At 35.0% G+C, this 27,421-nt stretch overlaps 1 protein-coding gene and 1 long non-coding RNA gene across 2 annotated transcripts; both read left to right on the forward strand.

Moving 5' to 3' along the window:
* Window positions 1–669: 669 nt before the first annotated feature.
* Window positions 670–6,245, forward strand: LOC133792792 (uncharacterized). Its single transcript, XR_009874277.1, has 6 exons — window positions 670–776; window positions 3,826–4,006; window positions 4,566–4,773; window positions 4,938–5,538; window positions 5,756–5,822; window positions 6,056–6,245. It is a non-coding gene; the product is annotated as an uncharacterized LOC133792792 (long non-coding RNA).
* A 6,575-nt stretch (window positions 6,246–12,820) lies between these two features.
* On the forward strand, window positions 12,821–14,738 carry LOC133792791 (cationic peroxidase 1-like). The gene is made up of 4 exons (XM_062230736.1): window positions 12,821–13,131; window positions 13,418–13,609; window positions 13,689–13,854; window positions 13,948–14,738. The coding sequence occupies exons 1-4, from the start codon at window positions 12,892–12,894 to the stop codon at window positions 14,334–14,336; spliced, it is 987 nt and encodes a 328-aa protein (XP_062086720.1). The 5' UTR covers window positions 12,821–12,891; the 3' UTR covers window positions 14,337–14,738.
* Window positions 14,739–27,421: the final 12,683 nt, after the last annotated feature.

Genomic DNA, 27,421 nt, shown 5'->3' on the forward strand with positions numbered 1-27,421 from the left:
AGCTATGATATGGAGAAGCATAAATCAGTCTGCGATCTAAGATTCCACCATGGAGGCTGAGTACACAGCTGCGTCTGAAGCAACTAAGAAAACAGTCTGGCTAAAGAAGTTTTATTCAGATCTTGGTGTTATTCCAGATATGGATAAACCGCTTGTGTTGTTTTGTGACAACACAGGAGCGATAACCAACTCGAAAGAACCTCGTAGTCACAAGAGGAGTAAGCATATAGAAATGAAATATCACATAATTTGAGAATATGTAACTAGGGGAGATGCGAAGGTTATGAAGATTGCATCTGAAGACAATCTTGCAGATTCATTTACAAAGACACTACCAGAAGCTACATTTGATAAGCATATGAATGAAATGAGATTAGTAGATTTAAGGCATTAGTTTCAATTAGTGAAAGTGAGAGTTTGTTAGAGTTTTATGCCCTAATTAAAACCCAATTTCTTTGTAATCTTATTTTATTATCAATAAATAAGTAGAAATCATTTTTTGACTTTGTCAATCACTTTGCTCACATGTTTTATTTTCATGATTATTTGCCGACAACAATTTTCCTATTTAATACATAAAATATTAAATAAAGTAATTTTGTAATAACGTTTATAAAAACAATTTCTAATTTCATTAAAGAAAAAAAATGAATTTTTCATTTCCCGTTTTCCGTTTCTCTCTCCCATTTCTCGTCTCTGCTCTCTCTCCCATTTCTCCTCATCGCTCTACACCACTTCGCCATCACTCTCACAATTTGATGCTCTCCTTGGCATGGGTAAGTACTTCAGCCAACAATTTTGATATTTTGGGAGGTTGATGAAGCTTTTCACAACTTTGTTCTCAGAAGATCGACGAGGCTTCTCGACGAATTTGATATATATTGTGTTCTTTGACTTTAAATTTTAAATTAATCACTATTCTCTGTTTATGTCATTTTAAGTTTTGGATTCAGCGCATTAGAGTTTTGTTAATATAATATGGCAAGTAGCTAAATCCCTAACTATCTATAATTCAATTTCACCATAGAGATTGAATTTTTAGTCATTGATACCTTGCTCACAAGAGGCCTAATTGCTCTGCTCTACATTTCATTGTTTCATATGTGTTAGATTGATTATTAAGGATCTTTAGATTCTTGTTCGGGAGCACGAGGTAACAATTTCATTTTTCTTATTGGATTTTGATTGATATCCTTAAATGTAATTGAAATTAGTTCCATTGTTTGAATAGTCTAATTTTGATAAAATGTGAGCATGAGAAAGTTAGATTAATTAATAGGATTGGAAGTAGGTGTATTTTTTTGGGAGTTCTTTGTTTAAGTTATATTCTGAAAATTGTTGTATTTACAATGCAAGAAAACTGTTTGATAAAATATCTCAAAGATATATTGACTTGGAGATAAAGTAATAGTTGAGGAAGCAACAAGATGAAACAGATAAATGGTTTTGAGCTTTGAATATGTAGTTGAATATAATATAGGATATGTAGCTGACACACCTTTGTGAATATATGGAGTAATTTGAATATGTAGTTGAATATGATATAGGATATGTAGCTGACACGACTTTGTGAATATACAGAATGATTACTGCTAATTTAAGAAGTGGTTTTTAGCTTTGAGGTAAAGTGTCTTGAGTCTGTATTTTTTTTTTTGGTGGTGTATTTTTGTTCAATATACATATATGTATATATATGGAGAGTGTGTGTTCTATATTTTAGAAAAAAACAAAACAAAGCAGAGAAACTCTCTATAAAATGCAAAAACCAAACAATGCTTCTGCTTTATTTGTTATTATCACTTTAGAAAGTGTGGGTCAATAATAATCACAAAGACACGTGTATGTATATGTATATTTTGTAAGATGTTCCGTACATTCCCCTGAATTTATCTGATATCTTATTTATTTTTATAACTTATGCTTATGTTTCTTTCTCTGTTTTCTACTCTATCTTGTTACTGAAAAGTGGTGTCTTTCCTAGCATTAAAATCAGATTCTTTTTCATATTTCATTGCGAAAACAATTATTGTGTATTTTATCATTAGTGCCCAAAAATACACATTTATTGATTTTAATAGTCAAAATAAATTAAGTTTTAATTAATATTTTTATCAAATTAATATGATTAAATTTATAAATGAAAATATTTAATTTTAATTTAGTTTGTTTTATTTTGTAGGATTTAATTTGTATTTTTGACACTTGAAAACAAAGAAAAAAGAAATGAATAAAATTGAAGAAAGAAAATGAAATGTGATATTTTTGAAGTGAAGAAGCCCACAATTAGGCCCAAATGCCCCAGGCCCGCTTGGTATCCTTTCACCCAGCGTGCCACGTGGCGCGCCCCCTGAAGCGCTAGCTGTCTGCGCTCAACCTTCTTTAGCCAACCGCCTGACGCCACATCAACCTCCAAGCTGCCCTTCAACCTCTCAGCATCCACAAAGGCCCAACGTAGTCTCCAAGCCCAGCACCTTGCATCAACTCTCCAGCAGCCTCTCACGCCCAAATCCCAGCAGGCCCAACGCATCTGAACGCCCAGCACCCCAAACGAAGGCCCAACACCCCAGCAGCCATTTTCCTTCAGCCCCACTTGTCGACGTGGCACTTCCCTATTGGCTGGGAATGTGTCAAAACCCTTTTGTGCCACCAGCCACCTTCAACCCATGTTTTATGGGTATTGGGCCTTGCAAAATTGTCATTTTGAGTTTTAAAGCTCATCTTTTTTCCTGCTTTAGAAAAATGGCATATTGACCATACACCAAAATAACTAGGTTAATATTTATAATAAAATTTGATTTTTCAAAATCATATTTTATTATTAATATTTCAGATTTATTTTGTAAACCCCAAATTGTTGTTTAATTTCTTTTTAATCATTTTCTCCCTCTATAAATGGATACTCTTTCTTCACATTTTCTATGTAATTTTAGGTAGCAAAACTCTATCAAATTTTAGTCTTATTTCTCATATTTTCTCTCTAAAATTTCATGAGAATGTCTAGCATAATAGGCTAACCTTCTTAGGAAGGTTAGGATGATCCTATATGCACTATGACTTTGTTTGATATTTTTGATTCACCATGTGCTTAAAGTTTATATATTTTAGTGATTTATTTTCTTTCATCTGTACTTCTTCATCTTATTATCTATATTTATGTTTACTAATAGTATATCGATTTTGTCATGCACTTTCTATGTATTATCAAATTAGTGAAAATAATATAGATAATATTTTTATCATTTTCTCCATCTTATTCATATATATTTACTTTTGCTAAAATCTATATAGAATTAGTCATGCTCTTTCTATCTATTTTATAAATAGTAAAAGTAATATTTGTGTTAGGTTTTATGTCCAATCATTTATTGCATTATTGCCAATGGTATAATGTCATTTTTAGATTTCTCATAAGATTTATCTCATCATTCCATAGTAAAGAATAATAATCACTTGAATACATTTCTGTAAAATATATTTGTGCTTCAATGTTAATCTTCCAAATGAATAGTTGAGATGTGAACTATCCATTTGTGTAATTTTTGTGAATCAAAGATCCAAATAAATAAGTATGCATATTGGTGACTCTTGATCCTTCCTACTTGTTACCTATTGTTACATCACACTTTATTCTATCTTTATTTCTAATCTTTAAATCTAAAAAAAAAAAAAAATCACTTGTTCTATTTTCTTTATATTACTTATCTCTTAACTTTATTTATTGATTAACTTTATTTCGTTGTCTCCTTGTGGAATCGACTGCCCATCTATATTACGAATACCGTTAAGTGGAAGTCGCGTTTGGGCGTTAAACAATCATACTTGCAGATTATTCTAAGAAGCACCTACACTAATACTGAATGCCTTGGAGTACTACTGGTAGGCTCCCCTATATTTCAACTTTACAAAACTGTAAGTCTCTTCCAATCATTCTGAAAGAATAGGCCCCATAGTTCTTTGAAGCAATTTGGGCACTTACTTCTTGCTTCATCTATGTTCTTTTCTTCAGGTGAAGCCCATTTTACATTCTGGTAACTTTTTTGCTATTAACTCATTTAGTTTCAAAGTCAAGCTGAGCTCAACTTTTTTATCATAAAATTAATTGATCATTATGCTTGTAGTTGTAACTTGTGCTCTCATGTGAAAATATAGACCTAAACTATGATACTATTGTACCATGTTTCCATTAATTAGGATTGTGTTGTTTCCCATTTAAACTAAGAAGTTTCTCACCTGATATAGTTACGTGTTATTCTTTTCAAGCACGCATGTTACTCTTATCATACTTAGTGTGATTATTTCATTTTCATTGTGTCTCAATATCATTATAAATCCTTGAACTACGCAAAAAAGCAACATGCAATTAGAGCATTTTTGCAAGATGGCAGCTCAAGCACACTGTCATTTAATATTGCAGCAGCTCAGAATTTCGAGTCTCATCAAATGGAATATTAAAGGATTGGCACAATGATGATAAAAGTTTTCTAAGGCCCAATTTTTGTCGTCTCTAATTCTGTGTGTGGCATTTAATTAATAACTTAATTTTCTTGATTTTGTTTGTGTTACAGATCAAACCTTACTTCGCCGAGAAATTTTTTGGAATCGTCAGTGATACCACTCTCATATGAAGGAATTGAGTAAATCAGAAAAAGAAGTATGTATCTGCAGGGATGCTACATCTCTCTAATAATGCCAAACAAAGAAGATGCAACTCTCAGATATATTAAGCATGTTTGTGAAGTTCTGGCTCTTGATTAAAATGTTCAGCACGATATGGTATTTCAATTATGTAGAAATTTTGAGATTGTATTTCAATTATGGTGAAATTTTTTGAGTTTACATTTCAATTTTATTCTATTGGTTATTTATCTTAATCTCATTTGTACATCGATATTAATTTGACTCCAAAGTGATGTATGATATTTTTTTCTTTTGCATAGGTTGACACGATGACACCCATGGCTAATGAAAAGAAAAGAAAGCTTTCAAGGATAAAGAATGAAAAGAGAACGACTCTCTTGCACCTTTAAAGCATAAGTGAAACCGTAGCATTTGAATTAATAAGGAATATCCCGAGGTAAAGATTGATCTTAAAAATCTAATGTTTAATTGCAGGTTTTATAGTTTGAGATTTATTGAAAAATAGTTATTATGCTGTCAATTTTTTTTTATAATAGGTCCTGAAAAAAGTTGCTATTTGAGAGCTTATGGCAAATGAGTTACTAAAACAAAGTTGGCAATTGCATCTGGGAAAGATGGTCATATAATTAGAATGGAAAATGATTATAAAGAGTTGAAGGAAAAAGTGGCAGCTATGGATTGGAATGGTTCTAGGGATATTGTTGCTTATGGATATTTCATTTCAAATGATCCAAAAGATTTAGTTCTTGATGTCCCTATTGGACCACTTTCCATGAATGTTGGTGTTGATTTTGCAAGAGAGCCTGATGCATTTTTGTGGAGACCTACTTCAGGGATAACTTGTATAGAAGAAAGTGTAGGAAGTGTTATTGCTTGGCCAGCCAACAAAGTCACAATGAGGTAAATATTAATTTTACATATTATAATGAGTTGTGTCATATTGTTTTTGGAACTGTTCTGTGAATATCTGAGATTTAATTGGAGGTTTCAAAATTTAGGATTTATTAAAAAGTAGCTGTTATGTTGCTGATTATCTTTTTTACATAGCATCCGACTATTATGCTTATTGGTTAAGAAGATAACATGTGAGTTTTGTTTTCTTATTGCACTTTTTTAGGGATAACTAGTATCGAAAAAAGTGTTGGGAGTGTTATTGCTTGGCTCGCCGATAAAGTTATAATGAGGTAAATGTTGATCTTACATGTAATAATGAGTTGTATCATATTGTTTCTGGAACTGTTCTATGAAAATTTGAGATTTAATTGCAGATTTTAAAATTTAGGATTTATTGAAAAATAGAGGTTATGCTATACCGATTTACTTTTAGATAAATATCAACCAACTGATATGCGTATTGCTTATGATAATAACATGAGTTTTGTTTTCTTATTGCATTTTTTCTCTCTATGTTATCTAGATGATGAAGATAGCCACTCGAGACTTGGATGCTTGCAATTAATAAAGAGATAGTATTGGACAAATGTTACAATTTGCCTTTTATTAGACTCAATAGACATACTACTTCTAAGCATGAACTTTTATTATGGTATTTTGCACTTGAATTTTTATCATTTGGGACACATGTATTGGATATTTTGGTTGATACAAAAAAAATACATTAGACTTTATCAAATTCTAATTACATTATTGGGACAAATAATAGATTACTTTATCAAATAAATGTAATTTAAAATAATTTGATTACATTTTGAAAATGTAATTAAGGTAATAAGATTACATCTTGAAAATGTAATTAAAGATAATTAGATTACATCTTGAAAATGTAATTAAAGAGTGTAAGATTACATCTTGAAAATGTAATTAAAGATAATTAGATTACATCTTGAAAATATAATTAAAGATAGTAAGATTATATCTTGAAAATGTAATTAATGATGATAAGATTACATCTTAAATTGTAATTAAAGATAATTAGATTACATCTTGAAAATGTAATTAAATGGCGAGACTTTTAATAACATGGGCAGACTTAACACTTGCTAAAGTGTTATAAAATACATTTGATAACACTTTTTGAGAGTTATCAGAAATATTTTTTCTTGTAGTGTTGCTTAATATAAACTTCTATTAAATATCCGGATCATATAGCTAATCGTATTTATAGTGACGTAATCACAGTGGAATATAAATATGATTATATGTTCAAACATAAGTTAGTCTTAAGATTAGTCAGTGCACATGATTTACACTGACTTACCAATTTACGATATGATCTACTTACACATTGTAGTGTTATGTTCTTTCCAGAACATTAGCAAAGTAGACAAGATTGGATGCATTTGTTACATCGGACTTGACCGATATTGACAATAGATAGGATAAGTAAACATACCGTTATAATCTATTCAAGTCATATCATATAGTTGACCATAAGTCAATTCAATCTTAATTCTGAGTGGTTAATATTCTAATTGATTGTATTATTTGAGCTCTTTGACTTGTTCGTTACCAGCTTACCCTACGGACTAGCCCATACTTACATCTTGGGAACTTGGTAGTATAATTGAGTGAGAGTGTTAATCATAGATATGAACATCTATAACTTATGATGAAGAAGTAAAACGATGATTTCCTTTTAATTTGGTTCAAGGTGCTAAATGATAGGGATCTCATTTCAGTAATTAATATTAGTTTACTGAAATATCATTTACAAGGAACTAAGTGTTTTAAGGATAAAATACAATGAAAGGTAAAACGATATTTTAGTCCCATCTCATTGTAGACCATCTATAGAGGATTGAGTGACAACTATGGTTGTAACAATGAATAATTAATAACGTATCTATATTGGTTATAGAGCGTTCTATGAATTCAAGAGTGCAATTCTGAGTCTTAAGTGGAGTAACGATGAATTAATAAGTTAGTAAATTTATTTGTTAAATTTATGATAACTTATTGGAGCTTGATTTCATAGGCCTATGGTCCCCACTTTACCTTGGATAAAATCATCTAGATAGTCTCAATTAATTGATTTAATTATCAATTAGAATTATCAAAGTTGGCCAGGTGAATTTTGGATAGTTTCACAGAGTTATACAATTTAGAGAAGAAAATAGATTTTAGGGCAGATTTATTAAGACAAATTGGTGCATAAATTAATAAATAAGTTTAAATCAAGGTTCAAATTATAAATAATTAATTTGATAAAGAATTTAAATAATTATTTAATTAATTAATCAATAGAAAATAATACATGCTTTGATTTTAAGTCCAATGAGCTTATAATTAAATGAGAAATTTCACGGGCCTAAAGCCCAAAAGAATTTCGACCTAATGGTTGATATATATATCATTTTATTAATTTTTTAATTAAAATAAATGACCTAATTGAACCTATAAAAGGAATGCTAAGTGAGAGTTGAAATCATATTTTTTGAATCACTTGTTTTGAGAAGATCAGAAGATCTATTGTTGATGCTCTAGGTTTTAGATTCTCTCTACAACATAAGTCCTTTTCTAAGCCTCAATATTCTCTTCTATTCTTCTTCTCTTTGTATCTATCTCATGTTCTGAGAATTGCTCACTCTAGTCTAGGTGATTCTAAGGATACTTTGGAAGATTGTGAAGAAATTTGAAGATCGGTTAAGTTTCTTGGTGATACCCTGCGACAGAAATGATACAAGGGTTAGAGAAACTGAAGGAATGACTAATACATTCCGCTGCGTATAATGTAAGTGTTCTTATTATTATTTCTATTTGAATTCAATTATAGAAACATGTTCTAGGTTGTCTTATGTTAATGTGTGAAATATATGATTTACATGAAAATAATTAAGATCCTGTATAAGTTTTCCCAACATTGACCAACAATAAATATAGTTGGATTTGATGGTTGTATTGCTTCTTACGCCATCCCACATACATGGGTTTGACTCTTGGGAATTGCAATTAATAAAGTTTAATTTATTACATCAAACCTGGACATTTTGTGTAGAGAAAGAGTATAATGAAAACATTCATTATAAATCTCGGTATAGAATAAGAGGCACCCGATCTAATTTCTTTGATTGAGATCGTCCTTTTCGGTCTTCTTTATGTAAGAGCATTTAAAAAGAGAGCAATATTTGTACCCTTAAATGTCTATATACACTTCAAATTAAATATATCTTGTTCCATAAATTAAAAATTTATAAATATAATTAATGATTTAAAATAGTATATTTTAGTCATTTATGTAATAGGAAATATTTGAAAAAAGTAGGAGTCTTTATCATATTTTGGAGGGTTAATATAACTTTTCTAAATAGTTAAATTTTATTTTATATAATTAATTAATTATTATTTGAAATAAAGTGATTATTTTTAAGTGGTAGGATAAGGATATATTAAAGACAAGAAAGAAAGAAAAGACAGGATTCAGTGAAAGTTACTATTCAGGGCCCTATTAGTGTTAAATTTGTTCCCTGCTAAAATTAGGGAAAGAGTTTCAGTTTAGGATGTTATTACTCCTATGGTGAAGAAATTCAGTATAATAAAAAATAAATACGAACTAGACTTTAGTTATCGAATTTAATGATCTAAATAAAGTAGAGCAAGGATGATGCCCTTTTATGTAGCCATCACCCCATTTTTTTTGGGTATCTCTAATGGTATTAACACCATTAGTTGCCAAATATACACAAGTTATAAAAAATTATTAGTTTTTTTTAAGTACTGTGCAACGTTGCCACTATCTCTTATAGCAACCTTCATATAAAAATTTATAAAAAACGTATGTCATGAACTACTTGAGCCTTTGGCAACTGTAGTAGTTCTAGCACTGCAGATACTCTTATAATCTTGGCCATTTATTTATGTTTTATTGGCTACAAAATTGTTTAGAAATTCTTTCTTTGCTTTTCAGCTTTATAATTGGTTTGAAAACCTCTGCTCCTCTTTCTTTCTAGCGCACTGAAGTGAAAATATATGCTACTTTACATGGTTAATAGTTAATGGATACGGCATTTGTATAGTATCCAGAATGGAAACCATGGCCTAAAGAAAAATATTTAGAGTATGTATATATATATATTAATAAATATTACTCTTTTGAACTTGACTATTTAATTTATTTTTCTTGAAGGGATAATTTATTTTTCTATAAGTGCTAAAAATATATGTAAAGTTTCACGATATCTTTCTATCTACGAGAATTTTTTCTAGGTTATTTTCGATTAGTGCGGATTTTATTTGTTCTAGTGTGATTATGTTGTGCCAAGTGATTTTCTTAAACATCTAAAATTTCTCAGGTAAATATTGCATTAATTTGTTATTATATCAAACGAAGATAGAATGAAGGGTTTTAATTTGAAAGGATAAACTACCAAGTTTGGTAGAATTTTAGATATAATATTTTGTAGAGTTTTGTGCATTCAGGGACGACTCTACTACATACGGAGTGAAGGCTCGTGAAGGACGCCAAAGTTTTGGAATTCTTTTTTTATAAAATGTCTTTTAATTATTATTCCTATTTGTTTTTTCAAAAATTACATGTTTAGTCCCTTTCTAATAATTTTTTAATTTTTTAAAAAATATTTTTATTTTTGACCCTCCTGAAAAATGATTCTACCTCCGTTCTGTACATATCATCTATTTCTAATTGTATATTCATTTTCTCAGTCTGATAATTGTGTTGTACCTATTATTCATTCTTTGAATTGAAATCATTAGCATGCGTGTTTTGATTGAATGTCAACTTTGTAACTCAGAAGTGGAAAAAAGTATAATGCGAGGGCATTTTAGTCAAGAATAGAGTACTATAGTTGCGAGTAAACCAAACTCTACAATAATCCAATGGTAATTAAACAAGCCATTATATATTAATATATATTTCTTGCATGGATTTAAAAAATTTGACATTACAAGAGGAAGAACAAAGAGGTAATCACTAGCTTAGCTTCATAATGATTATTTTATCTGGAATTATTTTTGGCCAAAATCAATTAATAGTCTAAAAAGTTACAAGTCACTCAGTAATTTTTTTACAACAAAATTTAGTAAATTGTCTAAAAAGTTGTACTTAAGTCCCTAAATATTGCAAAAACCACATTTCACACCAACTTTATTTTTAGTTTTAATTAATTAATAAAATCTTAACAATATATATATTTCTAATATTAAAAAAATAATTTGAAATCTATTTTAAAAATAAAAAATAATTTAAAAGTTTTAACATGAAAAAATTATTGGGATCTTTACAATTTTATACATATATGATAAAATAATTACAAAAATTACTTACATAATTTATTTATTTACAAAAATACATTGCCACATCATAAAAAAATACTGTATTTCAAAAGTAATATTTCTGAATTGGAAACATTTCCGAAATCTTAAATTTCTCATTTTTTTGGGTTTTCAAAAATAACATTTTGGTTACTTATAATGGTGATGAGTTACCAGTTGATTACTTTTTCATAAATTTTTTTTTATTTTTAAAATATATTATTTCATATACATTTTGGTTACCTTCAAAATTTATTTGTTGAAACTTTTTTTATCTTAATATACTGATTAGTTTTTTTTAGGTTACATTAAAGTGTCTTATTATTTGAGATAATTTTACGTTACCTTCAAACTTGTTTTGGGAACTAATGAGTTACAATAAAGTATAACAAATTACTATATAGCTTATCATCAAAAGTTATTTTTAGTATACTATATAATAACCTTTTTTTAATGAAAAGTTTTAATTCACGTTTTAGTCATTAATGTAATTTACATGTAAATAATAGTGTTTCTTTTATTAATCAAATAAAAAATAAACTTAGAAGTTAATTTTGTTTTATAAAAAAAATACACATTTTGGTTTTTTATTATGAATTTTTGTTTAACAAAATTAGAAAGCAACTACATGGGTTTTTTTTTTTTCTTAAATACATCAAAGATTTTTTTTGTTAACCAAATATAAAATAAACAAAAATGTTACTTTTAATTCCCGTCATCTTCTCCGGCAACGGCGAAAAAAATCCATGCTTCCCATATATCAAAATGACCACATTAAAGAGTAGGTTGTGATGGTACTACCTGTGAGCCCAAACGAGTAGCGGTGTGACCATAATTTTATTTTTAAGTTTTGGAGAAAAGAGATAAAAGAGAAATAAATAGATTTCAAGAAAGAGAAAAAATAACAATAAAAGAACTTGTTTTAAGGTATGGATTCCTATATATGTGTAAATAAATATTTATAAGTGATTTTTGTAAATAAATTCAAATTTTGTTGAAGGATGTAATTAATCCAAAATTATTTTATTTTAATTAAACTAAGTTTTAATTCTTGTATAATTTTCTAAAATTTAAAGTAAAATCAAATAATTTTTTCATATTAGAAATTTTAAATTATTTTTTATTTTTCAAACAGTTTTTAAGTAATTTTAAAAAGTTAGAAATGTATATTTTTAGATTTTTATTAATTAATCAAAACTAAAATAAAATTGGTGTAAAATATAGCATTTTACAAAAAAAAAAAAGTTACACTTAAGTGTAGCATATTAGACTACTTAATAAATTTTGCTGTAAAAAAAATTATTTAGTAATTTTTATGCAACATTTTATACTAACATTCCTACGAAATACGTCAAATAGAAACACTCAAAAGAGAGCCGAGAACTCTGAATATAAACCTATCGCGTGGATAAACGAACTTCATATAAGAATTAATGGTTAATCTGAACAACTTAGACTTTGCAATCCCATATAATTGAATTTAATTCTTTTAATTATGTCCAGTTGGCCAGTCCTTTTTCTATTCAATGAGGGAAGATTCTAAAGTTTGGGGCACTTGCATAAAGATTTTCCTTACAAATTAATAAAGCTTAATAATGAAAATGCTAAGGGTAACCACAACCGTGACATAAATTATATATAATAATACTAATAATAAAATTTGACTAAGTAGATTCCCATGCCAAATATGTTCACACAAATGACACAGTACATAGTCGTATCTTGACTAATACCACATGAAATTTTGGTTTCCCTACACTAGAATGATATTGGGGTTAGGTTGATGATCTGAAGGCTATTTTTACTAATTTAAAAAAAAAGAGAAGAAAAAGAAGAAGCAATCTCATAAGCTTTGACTTCTTAAAGCACTGTACTTTAATAATATATTGGAATTGTATAACTGTCAAACACTCGCACATATACAAGTAAATAATTTTGCCTTGGCAAGTCTATATATAGCCTGGTAATCTTCATCCAAACATAGAAATCAAGCTCCATATATTGGCATACAGTACTCTTTTCGAAATGGCGTTGAACTCACTACACTCACCCATTTCCTTTAAAAGGTCACTATGCTTATTTCTCTTCCTAGTAGTACTTCTCAACTTCAAAATGGCTTCTGCTCAGTTGTCCACAGATTTCTACAACTCAACATGCTCCAAAGCGCTCTCCACCATCAAAGCTGCCGTCATAAAGGCCGTCGTCAAGGAACACCGAATGGGGGCGTCCTTGCTCCGCCTTCACTTCCACGATTGCTTCGTTAATGCAAGTTCTTATTATCTTTATACAATCTTAATTATCTCAAATGTGCCAAACTTCAAAAAAAAGAAAAAAAGAAAAAAAAAGAAATAGTAGCACACATATAAAAACGTTCACATCTTTCCTTAATTATACAATTGTAGGAAAACTTTAAGCTTTGCTTATGTGGGAACTTCTCATATGGACAAGTTTTTACAAAGGACATTCACATGCATGCATGTTTAAACATGTTTGTAACTTAATTAGATGAAACTGTAACTCATTAGTTTTATATTGATTTTGATATATGCAGGGTTGTGATGCATCTATTCTATTAGATGACACTTCAAGCATCAACGGAGAGAAGACATCAGCGCCAAATGTAGACTCCGTGAGAGGTTACGATGTAATTGACACTATAAAGTCTAAACTCGAAAGTATTTGCCCTGAGGTCGTTTCTTGTGCAGATATACTAGCCGTTGCAGCTCGTGATTCTGTTGTTGCAGTAAGTATAGATAATTAAGTTTTCATACAAGTGGTTATATACATGATTATATATCTAATATTATTTCGATTTTCTTTAGTTGGGGGGCCCTTCTTGGAAGGTTGAGTTAGGAAGAAGAGACTCGACAAATGCAAGTTTCACTGCGGCAAATACCCAACTCCCATCTTCAATATTGGATCTTGATGATCTCATAACTACTTTCTCACTGAAGGGATTTACCGAAAAAGAACTGGTAGCGCTTTCAGGTATAATAAATTACTTTGATATGTTGGTTTAGTTGCTTGCGTTGCAGGATTCTTATTATATAATTACATTTCGAACTTAAACATAATCTGCAGGAGCTCATACTACAGGCGAAGCTAGGTGCGTTATGTTTCGAAACCGAATCTACAATGAGACGAACATCGATTCTTCATTGGCAACATCGTTGAAAACCAACTGCAGTTCAAGCACAGCTGATGATGACAACCTTTCTTCACTTGACGCCACAAGCCATGTTATATTTGATAATGGTTATTACAAGAATTTGGTGAAGAACAAGGGGCTCTTGCATTCGGATCAGCAACTCTTTAGTGGGGGCTCTACAGATTCTCTGGTCACCACTTACAGTGAAGATGCTGATGAGTTCTATAAGGATTTCGCCAATGCCATGATCAAAATGGGGCAACTCAGCCCGCTAACAGGGACCAATGGTCAGATTCGTACCGATTGCAGGAAGGTCAACTAATTTAATGACTTTAGATATATTTAATATATAATTAATAAGAATATTGAATAAACAAAAATTTATTATTATAGAGGTTTGTGAGATTTTATTCAAGTAGTACGTATTTGCTACTCTCTAGCTAGCTAGCTAGTACTAGAGATATGGTGAATTAATGGTTGTGATATATGTTGTTTTTCTTAGAGATGTAAGGTTTGTCATCTTCAGTTTTTGACTGTCTCGTTTGTGCGTGTTTATTTTGTTATTGAAAAATTTAGCTAATACTTACTAAGGTGTGAGAATTAATAGGCATAATATATATTCGGAAGTTAATTGCTATATAAATATGTATTATTGTATTCTCAAATAATTATATTAATGCAATTTGTAAACACATATATATACAAGGGTCTTATGTTCTTATTAGTTTGGTACTTGATTACTCAATTGATGATATTATATATATATTTATGTATTTGATGATAATTTGTACGTAAGAATTGTTCACTAGAATATCACAATCAGTTCCATTGATTGAGAGACCGTCATTGTTTCTTCTCACTATCACTAGTATTACATCACAGCCAACAATTTATAAGTAGTACTATATTAGTAAGTGGTAATAATTACAACAGTAAACATTTGTTGATTCTCATTTAAAAAAAAAAAAAACACGGGTTGATTCTTATAGGATCGTTACCTCTGCCTAATTACCTCGAAAAGGTGTTAAGAATTCAATAAAGTAACGGATAGCTCTAAAGACCACTGGCTCAGCTTCTAGACAATGTCACTGTCAATATCCAAGAAATACCTTACAAGAGAAAAGAGAAAAGGAAAGAGAGTTTGTATACAAAAATCTTCCATATCATTTGGCATCTATGAATATACACATGATGTGTATCATTAAAAAATTAATGTATAATTATATTGCGAAAAATAAATAATATAGGTTGACAAGTGCACAAATTGAACAAGTAATAAAATAGTTAAGAGATTGATGTCGTCCCTCAATCATTAAAATCAATTAAATAAATTAAGTACAGCGATTATTAAATCTTAATTTTATCTAAGTAATCAATTTTAAAAAATTTATGAAAACTTCAAAGAAAATATGAATTTTAGAAAATAAATAACTAAATAGAAAAACTCAAGATAAGATCAGTTAATGTTTCAACTTCACTCTTTAATAATTCTAATTTCGGTCATTGAGATGTGTGCCTAAGTCAATCTAATATTTTCAAGAACCTAGAGTATTGTTTATCTCTATACCATATCTCGAGTGCCGTATAAAGAATGTGTAAGTGATAACTGACCTATATCTCTATACAACCATTTATCCACATCTTCATTAAATTCAACTCCAGAAACAATTCTAAATATTCCACCTCTCGATTTCAAAATCTAGAACTATTTCGTCTACCTAGATATATGCTTATCTCTCGATCTCACACAACCTAAGTTGCTCTACTTGCGGTTGGATTATTTACATGTTCCCCTCTCGAGTAATAATTTTCACAATCAAAATACAACCCTAATTAAAATCATATAATGCATCAAATTATATAAATCATAAATATAGCATCAATGAATCAAAGTACAACATAAGAGCAATATTGGACTAAAATAAACTTTGCATGAAATCATAAAACTAGAATCATAACATGAGATCCATCTACACCGTAACAAATAAGAAAACTACCCACTCATGATGTGGGTCATAATCTCAAAATATTGTTTAATATCTGGATGATAAAAGAAGTAAAGAAGAAATATGAAGAACTATAAAAGAACTCCGTCGAAACGAATTTGATTCGCTTCTTCAATCTTCCAAAAGTGTTTCTCCCTTCCAATTATGTTTCGTCTTCCTTTTATAAGTCTTTTAGGTGCGCCATATAGCCTCTATAACCGTCCTTGACCGACCTAGGATTAATTTGAGTGAAAAATGTGTGAAAATACAAAAATCTCGACTTTGGTGGCGCAATAGGTGATGCGTCGCAGCTTATCAGGTCATGCATCCCCTGATTCTAATTTTTTCCTCCTGACTCGACCTTCCTCAGTCAAACATGCATAAATTTTTCATCTAAATTCCAAATGCGATGATTCATTATGTTTTAGAAAGCTGAGAAAGAGATCTACAAATTTGTGTTCCACAAGCTCTCTAAGAAAATGATAGGAACATAGTTAAAATTTGGTTTGATGATCCCGAATGATCACAAAATCATCATTAAAGTCATTCCTACACACTCAAAGGAAATGCATCAAATCCAACCAAAACCTTAAGGAAAACAAGACAAAACAAGAATAAAAAATGATTTTTGAGTGCATAAATTACACTCATCAAATTACTTTCATTTAATCCCTACTATATACTTCCAAACATATATATAAAACACGCGTTATCTAAGTAAACTATAGACACTATAAGTATTAGAAATAGTTTGACATATAATAAGGAAATACAATAACCTTATATAAAAAATGGTTAACCAATTAATTTTAAGTTGGAACTCTCCAATCTTACAACAAAAAATATTTTCATCCAATTTGTAATATGGTATATTAAACGCCAAGATTAAACTTTCACCACATTGTTGAACATAGATCTGAGACACCCCGACTACATTGTTGAACATAAAACAACACCAAAGGGTTGAAACTCTTTGGGCCATTGAATCATTCCAAGCACCTATTGGTAATCTTGGGCTGCTGATTAGGCCAATCATAGGTTATCCAATAGCCTATAATTATTTTAGCACTATCAAGTAAATTAGGGCTGTTGTACCCTTAATTTTAGCTCGAGTCATTCACTCAGTTTAGATATAGCTGACAAATAAATATACGGAGAAATAACCAAGGGAATGATATTTGCTTATTATCCACATAAGCAACTCCAGTTTCACATGGGTACGTGTGGTGTTAGGCGTCCTGGGTTTAACCTGAGCTACAAACATGAAGGTTGTGAAGCATGAGCTCAGAATATTCAAACAGTTGTCAAAGTACGAGCTAGAATAGATACTCAACTCGTGGTATCTTTGATATATTGCGTATCCGCAGATCCCCAAAGACTCGGATTATTTTATACGATTATTTATGACTAGCCTGTTATATCTAATGTCCCAGATATTAGGAGACCATTTATTTTGTGATCAAATCATATCCCAGTATAAATGGGAATTGTTTGTATTAAATGTAATAAATATGTAAACTCGTGATTGACTCACGCAGTTACCCGAACCTGTCCATGGAATTTCTCTATAAATACTGAGAATATTGGATAGGAAAAAGGGACGATTATTCTGTAATAATGAAACTCTGCCAAAATAGAGAGAAAAACAACAATAATATAGACTCGTGGACTAGGTGGATTTTAACCACTGAACCACGTAAAAGATTTGTGTTCTTGTGAATTCATTTCATTTTTCATTACGGTTTATTACTAAGCACTAATCTACCTTATTATTTCTTAATACACTGTTGGCGAAAAATCGGGTCAACAGTTTGGTGCTTTCATTGAGAGGGAAATTAGTGTTTTTCATCAAAATCCCAATCAAATATCATCATGGTGCTCACTCGCTTAATGCACGACAATGAGATAGAACAATTTAGTGGGCAGGAGGCCCATCATACCGCTGTTTTAAATGAGCATGACCCTGAAGTCCAGCAACGTCTAGGAAAGCAACCGACAGGTCACGACGATACTGGAAGTTTGGCGTCATTTCCACCGAATCCAAACCCAAATTACTTAACTGCAGTTGAGTTGGAAAATATACAGTTAAGAAGCCATCTTTCTAAGGGAAACATGCAAATTGAGGATGTTTTGGCCCTGTTACCCCCTCTGGCAACTGACGTTAATGTCAGAAAGAGGCAAAGTGGGTCTCATAAGTCCCACAGGAATAACCGATCCAAACCAAGTCGGTCAGTCAGATCTGCCACCCCAAGCTCTGTGCCTACAACGCGAGATCGCCAAAATGCTCAACCCAATGGCCCTCATAGGGGTCATCAACATGTCAGTCGATCGGTTAGAACCGCGACCCCAAGTTCGGTGCCTCCTTCACAAGCACCTATGAACGCCCATGAGCACCCATGAGGAGGGGCTGGGACAGGCTCACAGAGACAAAATGTTCCAGCAAACCCTCCTATGTCACGATCGGATCGTCAGGCGCAGATGGATAGATATAATGGGACAGAACAGAGGCGGGCCAGTTTAGTTCGCCCTGATGGGACAAGGATTGCCTTGCCAGTAAGGCATCCTCGTCACCTATTAGACATCCAACATCACCTCGTCCTACACGGGACATTCCTGCTTATGGAGACAGCAGGAGAAATCCTCCTCCGTCTGCCCATACCTATGCCCCACAGACACGTGTCAAAAATCCAGATTCTTGGCCTCAACCGCGAGCTGTAAGCTTTGAAAATGGAAGTTATTGGACTGAAAGTCGTCGAAGTGGTAGGTCCGAGGGAAATCTAAGAAATCATCTAAGTTCGGCACAAAGCCCTCGATACGATCCACAGCCTGATCTACATGATCGCCTGAATTCGCAGAGAAGAAATTCAGCTTGAGATGAGGGTGTTAGTTATACTCGTCAAGAGGGAGGCCCTTCCGAAGTACGTGATAATGGAAATGCCCCACAAAACCAAGCTCAAGCTTGGAGGGACAATAACCCATCAAACACGTACGATAGGATGAGAGCTGTTGAATAGCCCCAAAATAACCTAGGGACCAGGGACCAAACTCTCGAGAGGTTAGCTCAGATGGAGGAGCAAATGAAGAAGATTTTAAATGGAAAAGATAAAGATGATTGTGACTCAAAGGATGAGCTCGAGCTTTTCTCTCCAAATAGTGCAGCGACCACATATTTGGTGGGCTTCAGAATGCCACACTTGTCAAAGTTTGACGGAGATGGGGATCCGTCTGATCATCTTGGGATGTTTAACACCATGATGATGGCCCACAACGTCAGACTCGATCTAAGGTGCATTTTATTCCCCTCAAATCTGATTGGGCCAGCCAGGCAGTGGTTTAAACAGTACAAGAGGCATTCAATTAGCTCGTGGAAGAAATTTTCTGCTGATTTCAAGAGAGCATTCAGGGCTTCCCAGACAGCTCGGGTTAAGGTTGATTCATTAGCCAATGTAAAGCAGCAATCAGACAAATCATTGAAGGCATATCTAAGTAGGTTTGCTAATGTCGCTACACGAGCTAGAGATGCCAACGACAGCTCCAAGCTCATGGAAATGAGGACATGAATCCTTGTTGGAGGCGACCTGTGGCAAGAATTACAGAGAAAAGGAGTTAATAGTGTGGACAAGTTCTTGGCACGAGCTCAAAGATGGGTTAACCTGGAAGAGGCGCGAGCTTTTGTTGCAGGAACCAGCCAGATCCATGTCCAGCCCGTTGGAGCGGTGACATATGTTGCAGGTACGGCTCAAACCGTTATCCATAATAACTAAGGGGGAAATAACAAGGGGAAGGGAAATGGTGAGGGCGACCAGAGCGGAAAAAAGAAAAATAAGTCCAGGGAGAAATTCAAGCCTGTTTACGCAACCTATACCGACCTCACGGATACTAGGGAGCACATCTTCCAAGCCAATTATACTTGCCTTCCATGGAAGAAGCCAGAACCATTGAAAAACCAAAGAGCGAAGAGAGTTCCTTTGAAATTCTGCCGATTCCACAATGATATTGGTCATAACACTGATGGCTGTAGATAGCTGAAGGATGAGATTGAGACTCTCATCAGGGCAGGACCTTTGGCCCAATACGCCCAAAATCGAGTGGTCACTAGTCAGCCCACTGGAAAAAACCCTCCGCCATCTCCTGAAGCTCCAATGAATCAAGCCAGAGCTCAACCGAATCAGGACGATCCTCCTCCGATAATAGGAGGATATATAACCACCATTTCGGGAGGACCTCATCAGGCAGGCACGAGCAGAGGAGCCCAGAAGAGGTATATTAATGAACTGAAATCCCACAACGGAGTGGAATTCGTCCCAGAACAACGGTTATTGAAACAACAGCGATTGGAAAAACAACCAATCATTTTTACAGAAGAAGATGCTAGCCATGTCCAGTTCCCACACAACGATCCTTTGGTCGTAACCATTCAGCTCGCTAACCGGAGAGTACGGAGGACACTAGTAGATAGTGGGAGTTCTGTGAATCTACTTTTTAGGTCCACCTTGGAAAAAATGGGGTTGTTTGTAACTGAGCTGAAGGAGACCTCAATGATTCTATATGGGTATTTTGGTGAAGGGTCGGCTGTCATCAGAACGATCGAATTAGTGGTAACATTGGGTGAAGGTTCACGAACTGTCTCCAAGCTGCTTGAGTTCGTGGTAATCGATTGCCCAGCTGCATACAATGCGATTTTGGGCCGTTCTACGTTGATGGCATTTGAAGCCATAAATTCTATCCACCACCTAGCAATCAAGTTCCCCTCGCCTGCGGGAATATGCACCGTCAGAGGCGATCAACTCGCTGCCAGGGAATGCTATAGAATTTCTATGAAGGGAAAATCACAACCTAGGCAACAAGCTATGGCCATAAGTAACAGAGGTGAGGAGTCCCAAGAAGTGGAAGTTACTTGTGGGACGGAAGAACCTCAAGAAGCACAGGATAGCGACGTTGTCCCATGTGATGACATTGGCCCACGAATGGGCGAAGACAAGTCAGAGCTCCAAGCCATTGAGGAGCTCGAGGAAGTAAGTATAGACCCCAAAGAAGCTTAAAGAGTTGTTAAGATTGGGAAAAATCTTGATGATGAAAGGAAGAAGGAGCTGGTTAATTTCTTACAAAAGAATCTGGACGTCTTCGCTTGGTCACGAGGACATGGTGGGAATAAGCCTGTGTGTGATCATGCACACTCTAAACCTAGACAAGAACATGCCTGCAAAATCCCAAAAACAAAGGCATTTGGGAACAGTCCGAGCTGAAGCATTGGAAGAAGAAGTAGCTCGACTGTTAAAGTGTGGGTTTATTTGTGAAGCAAAATACCCGATCTAGGTTGCCAATCCCGTGCTGGTCCCAAAGCCAAACGGGAAATGGAGGACTTGCATCGATTTCTTCAACCTGAACAAAGCTTGCCCCAAGGATTGCTTTCCACTGCCAAGGATTGATCAGTTGGTAGATGCCACGGCAGGTCACGAGCTCATGTCCTTCATGGATGTGTATTATGGATATAACCAGATCGCAATGAATCCTGTGGACCAAGAGCATACTAGCTTCATGACCCCAAGTAACGTATACTGTTATAAAGTCATGCCCTTCGGGCTGAAAAATGCCGGAGCTACATATTAGCGACTAGTCAACAAAATGTTTGCTGATCAGATTGGGAGAAATATGGAACTGTATGTTGATGATATGCTTGTCAAATCCAAGATTTCTGATAACCATATATTCGATCTGAAAGAATGATTTGAGATCTTAAGGAGGTATGATATGAGGGTGAATCCCCAGAAGTGTACTTTCGGAGTGGCACCGGGAAATTTTTTGGGATTCATAGTCAATACGAGGGGGATAGAGGCGAATCCTGATAAAATCAGATCATTGTTAGAAATGCCCTTGCCCAGGTCGTGTAAAGAAGTTCAAAGCCTGACTGGAAATATGGCAGCTTTGAATCGTTTTATTTCAAAATCCACTGACAAGTGCTTGCCATTCTATAACTTGCTCAGAGGAAACAAGAAATTTGAATGGACTGAGGAATGTGAGCAGGCATTCCTCGACCTAAAAACGCACTTGGCCGAACCCCTAGTATTGTCTAAGCCTATGTCTGGAGAACCTCTATTCCTTTATTTGGCCGTGACAGAAAATGCAGTCAGTGCCGTGCTAGTTCGAGAAGAAGACTGTGCTAAAAAACCAGTGTATTATATAAGCAAAAGACTTCTTGGGGCTGAATCATGGTATCCACTGATTGAAAAGATCGCATTTTGTCTGATATTGGCATCCAGGAAGCTCCGGCCATATTTTTAGTCCCATTTAATCAACGTCATGACCGACCAACCTTTAAGGCAGGTGTTGCAAAAATTTGAAACGTCGGGACGTCTTTTAAAATGGGCAGTTGAACTCAGCTAGTTCGAGATATTGTATGTACCATGAACCTCAATCAAAAGTCAGGCCCTTGCTGATTTTGTGGCTGAATGCACCAAATTCCAAGAGGAGTTGTTGAAGGAACCGGTGCAAGAGTTGTGGAAAATATTCGTAAATGGATCATCGAACGAGAATAGATCAGGAGCTGGGATCATATTAATCTCCCCAGAAGGGCCTCAATTCCATACAGCTCTAAGATTCAGATTTGAAGAGTCTAGCAACGAAGCCGAATATGAGGCCTTACTAGCTGGACTGAGAGTGGCGAAGGAGCTCAAAGTGAAGGCCGTCCAGTGCTATAACAACTCACATCTCGTGGTTAATCAGGTGTTGGGAGAGTATCAAGCTCGAGGCACCAAGATGGAAGCTTACCTAGCTAAGGTGAAGGGGGAGCTATCCGAATTTGAGTACAGTATTGTTGAACAGATACCTCGCGAGCATAATTATAATGCTAACACTTTGGCAAGGTTTGCCACCACCAAAGAAGCTGAGACCTTGAATGTAGTGCCAGTCGAGTTCTTGGAGTGTTCGAGCGTGACAGAAAAAACGGTAGAGGTCAAGATGATCGACACAAGACCGACCTGGATGGCCCCATAATGGAATAACTCATAACTGGAAGGCTACCCGAGGAAAGAAAGGATGCAAGGAAAATACTATATCAAGCTCCGAGGTATGTGATAGTGGATGGGACATTGTACTAACGTGGTCATTCATTGCCTCTCCTATGGTGTGTTCTGCCCGAGGAGGCTAAAACCATTTTGCAGGAAGTGCATGAAGGCTTTTGTGGAGATCATGTTAGGGGGCAAAACCTAGCATTGAAAATATTGAGGTAGGGCTATTTTTGGCCCACCTTAACAAAAGAATCCATCTCGCATGTTCAGAAATGTGATAAATGCCAGCACTTCGCCATAGTCGCCCGAGCTGATCCAGTCGAGCTAACGATGATCTCATCCCTGTGGCCATTTGCGGTGTGGGGAATTGACCTAATAGGGTCCTTACCTATCGGTAAAGGAGGAGTTCGCTACGCGGTGGTGGCAATTAATTATTTCACGAAGTGGGTAAAAGCTAAGCCTTTAGCAACCATCACTTCAAAGAAAGTCCTGGACTTTGTGGTGAAAAATATTGTATTTCGGTTTGGGCTTCCTAAAAAGATCGTGTCAGACAATGGGACACAGTTCGACAGTGATATTTTCACTAACTTCTGTGAAAATACGGCGTTATTAAGAGCTTCTCCTCAGTAGCGTATCCACAGGCCAATGGACAGGTCAAGGCTGTGAATAAAACCTTAAAGACGAGCCTTAAGAAGAGGTTAGATGAGGTCAAATGAGTATGGCCCGAACAGCTCCCGCAAGTACTTTGGGCATACCGAACTTCTCACAGAACCTCCACGGGACACACACCTTTCTCCTTGACTTTTGGAAGCGAGGCCATCAATCTAGTCGACCATTCACAGGCAAAGGAAATTTAGCCAGACACGGAATGACGAATTACTTAACACATCTCTCTACCTAATTGATGAGAAACGAGCGGATTTGTAGTTACAACTCACCCATTATCAACAAAAAATCACTCGTTACTATAATGGCGTAGTTTCGGATTGGGCGACCTAGTTCTCCAAAGAGTCTTTCTGGCGAATAAGGATCCCAAGGACGGTGTGTTGGGCCCGAACTGGGAAGGACCATATCAGATCGTGGAAGTTTTGCATGAAGGAAATTTCAAGATAGCTTGGCTGGATGGAGAAATAGTCCCATGGACCTGGAACTCCATGCATTTAAAAAAGTATTACTAGTAGTACCATCATCCATGTAAGGCTTAAGTATAAAAGCCATTTGATTAAATAATAGATGGATTTTTAAATAATTTTTCTTGTTAAGGTTGTATCAGCTCGCATATTTAATGTTTGTAAAAGCAACCAAGAACGTTTCTACATTTTGGTTACTTGGGGGGCATATAACCCAAGAATAACCCAAGATGGGTCAGGGTAAGATTGCTGGATAAGTTGAAAATTTAAAACCCTGGATACAACTAGATTCGAAACTTAGAAGCTTGGAAAATTGATTATTCAACAGCTCTTTAAGAGCTCGAGATGTCAATAAACCTAGCACGAACTAAGTTTAAATTATTTAAAACCCTAGATACAACCAGGTCCAAAACATAGAAGCATGGAAAATTGAGTATTCGATGCTTTTTAAGAGCTCGAGATGTCAATAAATCTAGCATAAACTCAGTTTAATCATTTAAAACCCTGGATGCAATCAGGTTCAAAACTTGGAAAGTTGGGAAAATTGTTTAAAATCAAGGGCTTTTTAAAGCTCGAATTATCAATAAACTTAACATGAACTAAGTTGAAATTATTTAAAATCCCGGATATAACCGAGTTCAAGGTCTGATTCTTAACAGGTATGATATAAATCAATACATAAAGTTTGGATATAACCGAGCTCAAAATAACTATCTCGATCTAAAATTCAATTCCTAAAATCTCGAATGTACAAGTCTATGGAGTCATAAACATGAGAGATAATAAAGGAAGGATAAATAGATAAAAAGTTAGATATATAAATTGAAAATAACATTATCCCGAGGAGGAAAACCTCGAACTGAGCCCAAGGGCAATTGTTTACAAACCCCCCCAAAGAAAAACAAAAAACAAAGGAAAAAGGATGTCACTGAGCTCCTCCAGGTCTCTCTGAGGATGTAACCTCCTCGCCATCTTGCTCGCCCGCTGCAGAAGCATCCCCCGTTTCTGACGGTTCTTGCAAAATCCGAGCCTTGAATTTTTCAAAGAAAAGTTCCCATCCTGGTTAAAGGCCCAACAATGGTATAACATATCCTCCATGGACGAAAATGAGGCCGCCTTCTCTTCTTTGAATGCAACCTCGGCCTCGAGCAGTTTTGCTTTGGCTTCATCAACCTTGGCCTGGAGTTGTGTAGTTTGAACTTGGAGGGCAACCAAGGCAATCTTTGTAGCCTGCTCGCTTTCCTGGGACGAGGTGAGGGCAAACTTGGCATCATACTCGCTCTTTTGGGCAACCGCAAAGGCAGCTTTGGCGGCCTGCTCGCCTTCTTGAGCAGCTATCAGGGAAGTCTTGGCGGCATTTACTTTGGCCTGGAGCTCATCATTTATAGCCCTAGCCCGGGCTATACTGCGATATTGAGCTAGGGTAGACTGCAAAATAACAAGGCAGGTCAGATATATCCTTAGACGCAATAAAAAGAAAGATGTCACCAAGGAAGGATAACTTACTGTAAGGTTCATCCCCAGGGCTGACTCCAGGACGTTCTCCAGGCTTCGCTCCTCGATAGTCCTCAAGTCTCTCGAGCTGGCTTTATAGGCGTGCCCCACCATGTGGCTCGCTATCTCATAAAGGATCCCTCGAAAGGCTTCAAAGATTTTCTCTATATCTTGGGGATCTACTGGTATTCGGATGGTCGCAGCTGGGGCAAGGGGAGCTGGAGGATCAGCTTGTATTACTTGATCCCGAGGAGGCGCGAACCGAGGTGGCGGAGGAGGAGGAGGAGGAATCCTAGCTATAATAGAAGACACCGGAGCTATCGAGCTCATGCCTTTCCCCTTAGCAGGGGATTTTGAGGCATTTCCTACTGCCGAAGGGGCCTTCTTCGTAAATCTGGGCCTCTTCACGAGGGGCCCTAGCCGATTTTCTCGGCTTGGAAGGTAGTACGGAGGTCAGGAGCTCTGGTTTGTTCCATCTCTTTGCCTAAAAATAACAAAAAAAGGAGTTAGTTCATAAGAAAAGTTGTCAAAAACATATGCAACTTCTGGCCTTCGCCAATCAATTGACAAGCCAACATCGTGACATCATTCATGACCTGACGGTAGTCCTTCTCACTGGGTGGAAGCCTTGACAACGTCTTGTATTGACCCCCGAGGGTCACGGACTTTGCCGTCCTTGCAAATATGGCTCCACGAGAAATAAACTCAGTTGTACAAGGGAAATATCTTGGTAAGAATAATATTTCACGAGCTGGGAGTGTTCTTCTTGGGTGCGTTCTTCTTGGGAGCCATCAGATCGCTTAACGAACAAGACAACCTAATTAGTAGGCGACTGCGGAAGTACGGAGGGGGAATGTTTTACTTTTGATATACGAGCTGAGTTAGCCTCAGCCCCATCGCGCGATACCATGCGCTACCCTAAGTCACGCACCTCGATTTCCTAATAGACCCCTGATATTTAGGGATCCGTGTGTCAGAAAGTCAGACCACTACTTTCCTTGGGAGGCGGTTTAGTGCAAAACCACTCAAGAAGTGTGACCCCTAAGCAACCTAGTTTGAACCCTAAAAACTCTTCATCTCCTATATCCTGAATGGGTATTTTCTAAACTCACCATGGAGATTATCCAAGTTTACCCAGAGATTGCCCAATTTTATGAAGGTCGTAGTTCAAAAGATATTTTAGGACCTACCCATTGAACCTAAGTCGGGACCTATTCACTAAAAACATTCGGGAAATAGCCTAGCCTAATATTGACTACAGTGAATAGTGCGGATAAGTGTGGTGAAGAACAAAAAAGACCAGTAAAAACAATTTTCCAAACCAAGATATCAGAGGTACTTACAGTATGTTCTTCGACGGTAAGACGTAGGATTTTGCAGAGGAAATTTCTTGGAAAACTCCTGAATAACGGGATACAGTGAATGAGTTTTAGAGATTTCTGATAAAGAAAAGGGAGATTTCAGAAATGAAGAAGATGAAAAATTTCAAATGAAAGGTGGTGAAATCTGAAAATTGCCTATCCTATTTATATGTAAACTGCATAAATTAATTTAGGCCATTCGATCTATTTAGTACAAGATCTAAAGGCCAGGGTTAAAAAGACAAAATGACGACAAAAAGGTGACAAGACAATTATTGCAGTCCTCGAAACCCGAACACACGCCAATTGTAGTACACCACGTGTCCAGTACTCGAGTAGTGGGCAAGCATGGTTTGGTGTAACAGAAGACTAAAAGCCCCTACTGTGTAGGTCAGAAATGATGGCGTCATACATGAGCAGGAGCTTGGGG

Source organism: Humulus lupulus, chromosome 7 (genome assembly GCF_963169125.1).
Source record: "Humulus lupulus chromosome 7, drHumLupu1.1, whole genome shotgun sequence".
Lineage (NCBI taxonomy): Eukaryota > Viridiplantae > Streptophyta > Magnoliopsida > Rosales > Cannabaceae > Humulus > Humulus lupulus.

Coding starts and splice junctions, on each gene's coding strand:
- LOC133792791 (XM_062230736.1), top strand. CDS start 12,892: ATGGCGTTGAACTCACTACACTCACCCATTTCCTTTAAAAGGTCACTA. Junction 13,132..13,417: donor TCCACGATTGCTTCGTTAAT/GCAAGTTCTTAT, acceptor TGATATATGCAG/GGTTGTGATGCATCTATTCT. Junction 13,610..13,688: donor CTCGTGATTCTGTTGTTGCA/GTAAGTATAGAT, acceptor GATTTTCTTTAG/TTGGGGGGCCCTTCTTGGAA.